At 39.1% G+C, this 12,203-nt stretch overlaps 1 protein-coding gene across 4 annotated transcripts in view; it reads left to right on the plus strand.

The window, feature by feature from the left end:
• The window catches only part of CEP120 (centrosomal protein 120), a 79,435-nt gene that overhangs the window by 39,164 nt on the left and 28,068 nt on the right, over window positions 1–12,203 (plus strand). For all 4 annotated transcript variants that reach the window (XM_059418424.1, XM_059418425.1, XM_059418426.1 and 1 more), the window contains 5 exons: window positions 1,424–1,573; window positions 2,312–2,494; window positions 4,665–4,761; window positions 4,861–5,013; window positions 5,529–5,618. In XM_059418424.1, coding sequence (XP_059274407.1) covers window positions 1,424–1,573; window positions 2,312–2,494; window positions 4,665–4,761; window positions 4,861–5,013; window positions 5,529–5,618 — 673 coding nt within the window. The remainder of the gene's footprint in view (window positions 1–1,423; window positions 1,574–2,311; window positions 2,495–4,664; window positions 4,762–4,860; window positions 5,014–5,528; window positions 5,619–12,203) is intronic.

The following is a 12,203-nucleotide window of genomic DNA, read 5'->3' on the forward strand; positions in this document are numbered from 1 at the left end:
ACTGCTGCTGGTAGAGACTGTGACCTCAGGGTGCTTAGAGATGTTGTTAGCCAGAGCATAGAAATACTGATAATGTGAAATTAGAAGCTGTGAGGGGGAAGCCTTGAACCAGCCCACTTAGTAGGTACTCGTTTGTAGTTTTTGTGGTTCAGTCCTGTCTTGTGGGCCATCATTGAATCATGAATACCTGTGTGCCTGATGTTAGGGGGTTTATGGGTCATATAAACAAAGTGCTCAGCCTCGTGAAGAAGACACATTGAGAAGGAGGTTAATACATGAGGGAGGCCAGAAGTCCAGTTGGCAAAGAAAAGGGGGAGAGTACCATAAACCAATGGTACAGTTAAGATTCACTTACACACCCTCCATGGAATTCACTTGATGATAAGGGCCATTGGTTCTGTCTTGGAAGTCATTTTATGGCTTTTTAAAAAACACTTTACCTTTGAGTTTGAGAAATCTTATGGTGTTGTGCTCTCATGAACTATCATGAAACTGCAGTTGGCAACTGCATAATGGGATTTTTGAGATGACCTGATTTCAGTGATGTGTAATTATGTATGAAGTGAGTACGGGCACAGGATTCTTAGTTGTAGGAAAAGGAGTTTTCACTACTAGGCTTTAAGCCCCAGTTTTCCTAATGGATAACAAGGTAGAAGATGAAATTTAAGTGAGCATTATGTTGTCAATACAAAGTAAGTGCTGCAGTAGTCAGGCAGCCTCCCATTTAATCTGGTGCGGCTTCTGCGATGACAGGAAGAAAGACTTGGTACTCATTACTCATCTGCTTTCATCCTTGATTTTCAAAGACAGAATGCCAGGGGTGCACCCTTTTGGCGCTGACTAGGAGTTTTTTTAGTCCATAAACATCAAGAGATTATTGAATAAAGAAAATAAGTTTTGAAATTAAATTCAGCAAGTATTTCTTGAATGTTTATTCTGTGCCCCAAACTGTTTATTTGTTCCTGGGACAGCACAGATAAAAAACATGGGACCCTGTGCCCTCAAGGAACTCCTAAACAAATAGCAGCTTGGTCTTTGTTTAGTGGCCTCATTGTCCTTCCTAAATCTTAGTCTTACTTAGAATGTGTCAAAATGATCAGCTCTTCCTTATTTGGTGTCATTGCCTTCAAAATACCAGAATTCTTCCCCAGAAGGTCATTCTAGGATCACTTGTAAAGCAGCTTTGGGAACTACTGCTGTACACAGAATGCTTTTCTCTAGAACTGCTACAGTTTCTATGTCAACACTGACAGTATTGGCAGTATTTTAAAGTTGGTGTTAGGCCTAAAACCATCATGTATTTGTACCATCTACCAATTTTAAAAATTGTATTTGTTCATTATATTCATAGTTTATTTTTAAAAAACAGACTAAGTTTTATCTGTCAAGTGTATCATAGGACTTTGTTTTTCTTACATTCTAGGTACTCCTATCCATTCTTTGGTAGCGCAGCTCCCATTATGACTAATCCTCCCATAGAAGTTCGCAAAAACATGGAGGTTTTTCTTCCACAGTCTTACTGTGCATTTGATTTTGCAACTCTCCCTCATCAGCTGCAGGATACCTTCTTAAGGTAATACACATACGGTGCGTAAGCTCTGAAGTCAGTCTGGAAAATTGATACCCTGTTAACAAGAGGAATTCCTAGAGTTTTAGACTCACATCAATCAGTGCGTTTGAAAACCTAGAAAAAAAACCCAAACAAAAAAACCTAGAAATAAATGTGCTAAGAAGGGCGGTGATGTTTGTCCTTCTGATGTCAAGTTTTAATGTAGTTATGGAGGCTCTTTGTAGATTTTCATGTCTTATTTGTCTTGATTTGCATGGAAGACCTGTGTTAATACAGTCTACGAGTAAAGAAGAAACTCTGAAAAGTATTCTCGTTTTTTTGTTAATATGTGAAGATAAATACGAGCAAGCTATTTACTTTTTATTCTTGCTTCACCAGTTGACTGTAGTGTATTGCTTGCTTTTTCTGATTGGTCATCTGTATAAAATGGAGGTGTTAATCCAGCCGTCTGAATTGGATTTGTGAAGAAAAGTGAGATCAGAAATGTCTTCTTACTTTCTCAGGGTATCGCCATTCAAATTTGCATATTAATTTAAAGAGAAGGAGGAAGAAAAAAAAGAATGGTATTTGAAGGGTTTTCTTTATTGCACAGAAAGAGATGTTGAAAATGTGATAGTATTTTCTGTTTGTTACCTATGGAATCGAGCCTTTCTGATCTCTGAATACATTCAGGAAACTCAAAGATGTCCGTGCCTTAGTTCAGAACTGATAGTTACGAACACTGGTTTCTCTTTTCCTTAGGATTCCATTGCTGGTTGAATTATGGCACAAGGATAAAATGAGTAAAGATTTACTTCTGGGGATCGCCAGAATCCAGCTTTCTAACGTCCTGTCTTCAGAAAAAACTCGCTTTTTAGGTTCCAGTGGTGAACAGTGTTGGCGTCAGACTTACAGTGAAAGTGTGCCTTTCATAGCTGCACAGGGGTAATGGATTTCCCAGAACTGGCCTTCCCTTGCCTTTTCTTCTCATTAGCTGGCTACAGCCTTGTCCTTTCCTGTCATTTTTGTTCTCATATGGGGTCTATATTCTCCTTTGCTATCTAGCCCCCTGTAGCTTTCAGGTACCACCATACCCTGTGATACTGTTAACATTCAGGCTCTTAAGTATTTCCCACCCACCCACCTTAAGCCTGACAATTGTAAATTCTGGCCTTTTTTTTTTTTTTTTTTTGGTAAGTCAAGGTCAAATTTATGATCCATTGTTACATTGTCTTGTATTGGGAGTGACTGTTGTTTCTACTTGACAATATTTCAACTTCTGCTTTAATTCTAATTGCTGAGAATGTTACAAATGTTTGGCACTTTAAGAAGAGTATTGTTTTTCTGCCCTGGGCTTTATTACCACAGTGAAAAACTGAAGTTCACATGTCTTCCACAAAAGACATCTTTTGAGCTTTTTAAATTTAGCAACAGAAGTTTAAATAAACTTGAACATTATACATCACATACTTGGATTTTTGAAGCATAATTAGAATGTAGAAAGAAATCAGGATCAGTAAAAAGCTGTGGTCCTAAAAGTAATGTTGAAATCTCTTCCCTTACTCTTCGCCACATCTACTTACTTCCAGGGAGTGAAGAGTTGAATAAAACTGACTTATTTGGAGGATCTGGGAACAGGTATTTTACAGTGTCAGTTATTCTGCTGAACTGAAAATTATTCTAAAAATACCATTCTTGGGACACCTGGGTGACTCAGTTGGTTAAGTGCCTGCCTTTGGCTCAGGTCATGATCTGGGAATCCTGGGGTGGAGCCTTGCGTCGGGCTTCTTGCTCAGCAGGGAGCCTGCTGCTCCCTCTCACACTACCCCTGCTTGTGTTCCTTCTCCAGCTCTGTCAAATAAACAAAATTTTTTTTCCAAAAGATTTTATTTGTTTATTTGACAGGGAGAGAGCACAAGTAGGCTGAGAGGCAGGCAGAGAGAGAGGGGGAAGCAGGCTCCCCATGGAGCAGAGAGCCCGATGTGGGGCTTGATCTCAGGAACCTGAGATCATGACCTGAGCTGAAGGCAGAGGCTTAACCCACTGAGCCACCCACGCACCCCAAATAAAAAAAATCTTAAAAAAAAAATAATAATAACCATGGTTTGGTCACATAAGTAGGAAATCGTGAAAATAATCAGATCATTATGAGTTCTTTTAAATCTGTGGGTTATAAACATTAATTTTTATTGCCCTGCTCTGTAGACAGAAACGTTTTAGGACACTTAGGTAAGACAGTGCTTAATTTTGCTTTATTCATGTCTTCTAAAGGCTATGAGATTAGAAGAAAATGTAAAAATTGATTATTAAAGGTTTGCATGTGTGGGTTCCATTCACTGAAGTTGTGTTTGACCAAGGATTTATGGAACAGATAGATTTAGACAAAGCTACATTTCTTGTACCCAAGATTGTATTCTCCTCTAACAGTTTTGTAAATGCACCTAGTAGTTCTCTGATAGAGAAATCCTCATTGTAATAATTACATATGATTAACAAATATTTAGGAATTATCCTGAAGCAACACTCACATCCAGTAAAAGATTTATGTAGAAGTGCTTCGTCCAAGGGAAAAGGTAGAATAAGAATTCAGAATAATCTTTATATAATCAAGATGAGGGGAATTGTTTTTTTTCTTAATTTTACTATGTAAATTCATTAGGATATTGTATTGGTATTAAAGCATACACTGAGTTAATGTTGATGACCTCAGAAAAGTGCTCCAGGTGGAAATGGAGAGAGGGACAGAATGGTTTGATCTTATCGTGCATGAGTGCATGTCCCTCTGCACATGCAGAAAACGGAAGAGAGGAAGGAAATGAAAGCTCAGTAATGATTACCTACCGACATTAGGTTTTTACATTTTTCTACATCTACAGTGTTAGAGGTCATTTTAAAATAAATGTGGGTATGTGCTAATTAGAGTGTTTATGCTCAAGTACGATCCTGTATGTGGAAGGTCTTGATTGAAGCCCAGAGAACTTAACTGCAGTTGGAGTAGCGAGAGTGTCAGGTTTAAGAAATGTGACCGAGTCACTGTATAGCATTGGGGAAATAAACGAAGCAATAATGGGAAAGGGTTTCCATGAATTTTAAGATATTTCTGATCCATCTGTAGGTCAAACAACAGGATAATGGATCTTTCTTACACAGTAACTCTCGAAGATTATGGACTCGTAAAAATGCGTGAGATCCTTGTCTCTGATTCGTCTCAGGTCAGTATCCCTGAAAATGAAACCTGACTCCTTACGGTGGATCTCCTGCACTGCGGGTGTGAGCGTGTGGGATTCATTTCATTTTTGTTCCGATGTCAGGGTTTATCTGCTGTGCAGCAAAAGCCACCTTCCGTTCCTCCGGCACCTTGTCCTTCAGAAGTCCAGACAGAGCCTCGAGAAACCTTAGAATACAAAGCTGCTCTGGAGCTGGAAATGTGGAAAGAGATGCAGGAAGACATTTTTGAAAATCAGGTGACTTTATCCACTGACTACATTGCTTTTCTTCTCCGTAAGGCTTTTCTCCCTCTGTCCATTGGGTACCCTACCCAGTCCCTCTGAATATCCAGAATGCTTTGCTCTTACAGAAAAACAATAAAAAAGTACTCCATAAATGACAAGTGGGCAGAAGCTACACAGAATTCCCCTAAACTTTCTCCGTGACTCTGGGGCAGGATTCAGACTGAAGGTTACAAGGCAAAGTTTGAATACTTGAATGTTTCCTTTAGTTTCAGGCCCTCGTGTAGCGTTCCCTCCTGGAGCCTGGAATCATCCTTCTGGAAACAAGAGAGCGAACAGGTCTTACGTTAGCTTTATTCTCATATGGGCATTCCTTGCCTCAGGCCTTCCCTTTGTTTAGTTTAGGAATAAAAGAGAATCCTGGAAGAAACATAGTGGTGAACAGTATTAATTCTTTACCACAGAACAGCTGATTTGTGTGCTGGAAATACTGATGTGTTTGCTGGGACGGTTTTGTCTTCCTCTTGTAGCTAAAGCAGAAGGAATTGGCTCATATGCAGGCTCTTGCAGAGGAATGGAAGAAAAGAGACCGGGAGAGAGAATCGCTTGTAAAGAAAAAGGTAATCGCATCTGTAGACATCAAAGGTGGAAAGGGAAACTATTAACGACAGTACCTGGTACATGCATTAAAGAAAATCTGTGGAATATCGAAGTTATAGTGGTTGTACATTGGCTTGGGTAAAGTGGATGAATGGGTCAGGAATAGGAGGAAGGCCTTTCTCTTAAGCTGTTAGGTGCTTTTTCGATTTTGAACCCTGCAAATGTATTATTCTTTCAAAAAATGAATACTCTAGGAAAAAAGCCTACTTCTGTATGTAAAAAGAAAAGACATTTAAGTATATATAAATGTTATGATTTGTTAATAAAAAAAATCAGAAACTTAGAAGCCCTTTTAAAGAACTTAATTCTGGAAAAAATGGCATCTTTAAAAAGAAAATGAGACCATCTGATCTTAATCCAGAAAGCAGAAGTTCAGTACTTAACCTATTCACACTCAAGTTATTGTGTAAAACAAAAACCCTCAAAATTAGACGTGTTGCAAATACTGAAATGTAACTTTTGTATTAGTGGTTAATGATGTATCTATAAGTGGGAGAAGACGCCAATGGCAGGATGGTTTGCTACACTTGACCAGGAGATAGGAGCAGGGTACTGACTAGAATGTTTTTGGAAGTTACTTTATTTTCTTCTCTGACTTCAACCATTTTTTTAATTGGTAATTACGGACATGCTAGGGGTTTGTTATTTTGTTTTTTTTAATATGCTTGGGTTTAAATCTGCTTTTAGATTTTTTCTCTCGGTGCTTCATTTTGGGTGTTTTTAGAGGTGGGACTTGAGGTTCACCTGTCTTGTCTTCTGAAGGGTCTAAATTGCCATGAACCTAATTGAGCATAATTTTTCATTTCATATACTGCACTTTTCATCTTTGAAAGGTCCATTAGGACCTTTTTCCTTTTTTTTTTTTAAACATATTCCACTTTTCCTCATGGTCATGTTTTCCTTTTTAGTATCTACAATATTTTTATAATATATTATCTACTTATTCCAACATCTATATCATTTTGAGGTCCCTTTCTGTTGATTTTTTCACCTGGTCATAGGTTACATTTTCTCCTTAGCATGATGGATAATTTTTTGTTAGATACCAGAAATTGTGAACTTTACATTGTCAGTTGATGGATCTTGTCGTGACGTGATGTTACTTGGGATGAGTAGGATCCTTTAAATTTAGTTTGGCTAGGGTGAGTTGAGAACACCCCATTCTGCTTGGGCTCCATAGGATTATGTAGATGCCTGGTGTGTTACAGCATCTCTCCCATCGGACAGGTAAGAACACACACTCCTCTTAGACCTGTCCGAGCTCTGGGAATGCTTCATCCTACAGCTTTCCAGTGGTAATGTCCCAGCCTTGCGGGGTTGTAGACTACTCTGCACATCTCTGGGGCTCACTTTCTCTGCATCTCCCTCCTCCCTCATGAACTTGACTCACCTCTGTCTCTTCACTCACCTATTGCCTCAACTCAGCCAGATTGTGAGGCTCTGCTGGGTCCCCCCTTCTCTGAACTAGTGTCTGGAAAATGCCTCTAGGAAGTGCACTAGAGTTCCTTTTAGGGCCTCATTTTTTTCTGCTCTGTCAGGGATGATGGTCCCAGGCCACCCATTCTTCAGTGTGTGAAAGCAGTTGTTTTGTGTGGGTTGTTCCAGTTGTGTTTTGGGGGAGGTCAGGGCAGTTAGTCTTCTGTGGGTAGACTGAGCAGAAGGCCCCCAAGCCTTTGACTTGAAAGGAACAGAACTTTATCTCCCTTAATTCTCAACCATTAAAAATGTGAAAAACCAGTGAGTTATAAGAAAAAGATAATAGGACTACTTTAAAGCATCTGTTCTTTAATATGCAAATAACCGAAATTGAAAAGTCAGAGGCCCTCACAAAAACTTTATAGTATGTGTGTATTTGTATTAAATATGACTTGTATATTAAGTAGCATTTATAGTTCTCAAGTATCCTTTATGAATTGCATCTGAGTGAGCCATATAATATTTAAAGTTTTTGAATTTTTCATTTAGCTTTTAAGGCAAGACGAGTTTATTGGAGTTTCTTTGTTTTTAATTTTTAAAGATTATTTATTTATTTATTTGACAGAAAGAGCACAAGCAGGCAGACAGGCAAGCAGAGAGAGAGAGGGAACCAGGCTCCCTGCTGAGCAGAGAGCCCGATGTGGGGCTCGATCCCAGGACCCTGAGATCATGACCTGAGCCAAAGGCAGAGGCTTTAACCCACTGAGCAGCCCAGGCGCCCCAAGACGAGTTTATTGTTGTACCATTTTTTAAATGCTGTTGAAGAATTTTCCAGGGTTGAGGTTTGCAAAAGTCCAATCTTGAAACATTTTTTAGTTAATAATTTTGACAAATCCAGCTTGTGCCCGAATTGAGCTTTCTAGTGCCAAAAAAAAAAAGGAAAGAAAGAAAAATCAGTTTTTATGTAATGAATTGAAAAAAAGTCATTTTTGGTTGGTTGTAATTTTGCTTTTTAATCTTCTCAATTGGCTTCCCATATATACAATTTCTCCTACCATTTCAGCTTGAATTGACAAGCTTCTGACTAGTTAGTAAGGGCTCTGCTCAGAAAATGGAATATGAAATTTGTCTAGTAAGTGGCTGAGCTGTTTATTTGAATTAGTCCCATCAAAAAGTACATTGGATGTTGCCATTGTATTTCGACTGAAATACACTGAACAGTAACAAGTCATCTAGTGTAGGGTGTGCTCCATCTTACAAGAATATGGTCAACTCAGATGAGATCTGTTTTCTAAAACTTGATAAGTTACTGTAAAATTAAGTCCATTAGGGGAGAAAAAAACAATTTTTTCCTTAGTAGGATGAAACCTTTCAAGCTGAATTCTCTGAGAATCTCACTGTACTATTTTAGGTCTAAAATGTGTGAGCCTTTTCTGTTCATTCATTTTCACTTTATTTACCTGTTTTCTTCAATGTATAACTCTTTCAATACTTAGAAAGTTCATCTGAAGGAGTCTGGGTAATATTGGTGGAACATACTATGCAGCCATTTAAAGTTCTTCTTATTTCTGCTCTTTGGCACAAAATAACTAGTTAATAGTAAAATGGAACTCATCTGCTTATTATGAGGAACTTCCATCTTGCCTTACCAAAAAGATGCTAACTAGCTAATAGCCCACCAATTCAGGATGTAGTGGTGAAGGAGTATAGGTAGTAAATAAAACTACATGGAGTCAGATCTGCAAGACACCAGTATTTCATAATAACAAATTAATATTTTAAGCTTATGATAGGCATCTAATTGTATATATCCTTGTGGGTGATTGGGTTTATTAGTCTATCAGTTAATATTTTGTGGTCATGTTCTGGGACCATTTTGGAGGGATTATTTTGTTCCCTGAGAAGGAGCAGATTATTTTAGTGGAAATTTTTCTGTTTGATAAAATAATTTATTATTCTCTGGAGTTATACATAAACTTTCCCCCCAAATAAATGAAGGGTTAGTTAACCTTGAAACAGATAACATAATGACCTATATCTACCATCCACTTGGGGCCTTGAGGCCTTGTGGGAAAAGTGAAATATTCCAAATCTGTATTTCCAGAATCCAGTATATTGCTAAAGACCTGGTTGTATAGACTGATGAGCTAAACCCAGTGATTGTTAAGTAATGAATGTGTCTTAAACTAATGTTGTATGAGTATGATACTCTTGTCCTGCCTTCTGCATAGCTGACATCATGTTTCTTCTGTCTTCTGCATGACTTCCATCAGATAGCAAAAGATTGCTATCGTGTACCCACAAAGAAGGAAGACCTCAGTTCTACATAAGGGAATAATGTGAGGAAGTGTTTTATGGATAAGATAATGCATTCACTTTGATACAGATTAGCAGATACTACTAGGTGGACTCAAGGGACATTCCAAACAAAGAAGTTTGAAATTGGCTTGGCGTTAAGAAAACTGTATGTAGTTTGATGTGGGAAGGAGGGAGGAAAGAATATGCCTCAAGAAATAAGGTATAGAGAGGTTTATGGAATATAAATTCTGTTCTGTTCCATTTTGAGGAGGTTATACTTGATGCTGCAGACTTTCTCAGCCAGGGTTTCCTGAGAGAATTAAGGCCTAATGCCTGCCAGCATCCAGGGTTGCTGATGGATTAATTTTAGCCTGTGCTTCTATGTGTTGGTATAGTCGTGTGCCATTTTAGGAGGAGACAGAGAAAATACTTACTTGAATCATTTGTTATGTTCTGTGGTTCAGCTGGTAACCCAGCTTGGGAAAGGTAGAAATTTGAGAAACTTACTTTTTTTAATGAAGACTTTTATGTAAGAGAACAAGGAAATGAGATTTTCATTTTCAGACAGTTTTTCTGGTGGAAGTCTAGTGGGCAGAGAGTGGAGGAGGGTAAAGCTCAAGTCAGGAAGACCAGGGAGGCAATAATAGATATAAAAGGAGATGAAGGCCCAAAAGTCAGAGCTGTGATAAGGTGGTGGAGAAAAGCGGAATGGGAGTTAAAGAAAAGGCATTAACGAGGTTTACCATCTGAAGACTTAAGGAATACTCACGGCTACCCTCCACTCCTCCTGCTTTCCCTGATGACTCTATTCCCTCTCCCTCATGCTCACCCAGTTTGGTCTTGCCCTTTCTAAAACACTTCTCTGCTTGACCTCTCCTCCTGTCTACTGAATTCACTCGTCTCCCCCACTTTCGTGCTGAGACATTTTTTCCCTTCAGCCTCTGCTGGGTTTATTGGCTTGCCCCAAGGCCCAGTCCTTAAATCTCTTTTCTGTTTTTACATTTCTTTTTTTTTTTTTTTTTTTTTTTAAATTTTTTTTTTTTTTTTTTAGAGAGAGATCACAAGTAGGCAAAGAGGCAGGCAGAGAGAGAGAGAGGAGGAAGCAGGCTTGCTGCTGAGCAGAGAGCCCGATGTGGGACTCGATCCCAGGACCCTGAGATCATGACCTGAGCCGAAGGCAGCGGCTTAACCCACTGAGCCACCCAGGCGCCCCTCTGTTTTTACATTTCTTCAGGTGTTGTCATCCACTTTCTGATTGTCCTATATGAGTTAGGTACAAGTACGCATAGTGTACATAATATACATGTATTATATATAACTTTTATCTGCTTGCATCCCCTGCGTCTTCCCTGGACTCTGCACTTGGCTGTTGACACTGTCTATTGACTGTCTCATAAGCAACTCAAATGTAACCTGCCTAAAAACAAGCTCTGTATCTCCCTCCTGTATAAGTTTGTTCCTGTTGATTCCATCTCTTAATAAATAAATGGGGACACCTTTTACTCTGCTCCTCAGGCTACAGGCAAGTTATCCTTGACTCTCTGATTCCACATCTAGTTTATTAACAAATCCTCATGGCTCCACGTTGAATATGTATCCTGGAAACAAACCACTTTGAGCTCCCTCCTTTATGACTTTATGTGTCTCACAGATGACTAGTTACTTCTTACTTCTTAACTCAGTATCCCTTTCTCTTTCCTGACCCCGGTAGCTCACTTCTGGTACCAGAAGTCAGACAATGCACTCCTTGACTTAAAAACCTGTGATGCTCCTCCTGGCACATAGAGTAAAACTCCCATGGTTTACTGGGTCCTACAAGGCCTCAAGGCCTTATGTGATCTACCTCCTGGCTGCCTCTGTGACCTCATTTCTGTCAGCCTGCTGCTACAGTTTGTTCTTAACAACCTGGCCTTCCCCCACGTCAGGATCTATGGAATGTCCTTTTGTTAGAAGTACTTTCTGGTCTCTGTTCAGGATAATCTTTTAGAAATATGCCTTCTTCCTTTGCTCCTGGCCACCAACTAGACACTCATTCTCCTTATTTTTATCCTGGCATTTACTTCAGATTACCTTAAATATCCACTTCCTTGTTCATAGTTGGGTCTTCCCTCAAAATATAAGTACCACAGGACTTTATTTTACCCATACCTGCTAGGTTTGCCATAAAAACTCGTTACTTAAATGATGGTGATTTCCAGTTTTTAAACATTTTTGAGTTTGAGATAATCTAGGGAGTAATGGTATATGCAGTAGATTCGAGGTCTGAATCTCTGGAGGGGGTTGACTTGGCAGTCTGGATTTGGGAGTTCTTCATATACGTGATGGTAGGTGCCTCAGGTCATCTGCAGAGGTCATGTAGCAGGAAAGGACACCACCTGAGACAGAGCTCTGGGAACTCACGCATTTGCGTTGCCAGGGGCAGAACATTGGAATTCTGACTCACCATCCTGTTTCTGTGTCTCTCTATGACTTTATAAGGAGGTAGGGCACACTTAGTTGGTTTTTTGTTTGTTTGTTTTGTTTTGTTTTTTTAGATAAACCAAAAGTAGGTGGTAGAATTAACAGAATTCTTACGTAAGTGATCATGATTGGTTGGTATGTTGGGCCTAAGTCATTGAAATAAAGTTTAATGAGGACAGATGTCAAATTCTGTAGTTACAGCAGTCTTCTGGACAATAGATGTGTGGGTATAGTTATCCCAGGTTTAAAAACAAAAGCCTTGGGGGAATTTCTCCAACATAGCAAATGGTGTGATTAGGATCCTGAAATAGCACATGTGAGTTTAGACCAAGGTAATGTACTTGCTGTTCTTGTCGCTGGCGGGGAACATT

Source organism: Mustela nigripes, chromosome 12, assembly GCF_022355385.1.
Source record: "Mustela nigripes isolate SB6536 chromosome 12, MUSNIG.SB6536, whole genome shotgun sequence".
In the NCBI taxonomy this organism is placed as follows: Eukaryota; Metazoa; Chordata; class Mammalia; order Carnivora; family Mustelidae; genus Mustela; species Mustela nigripes.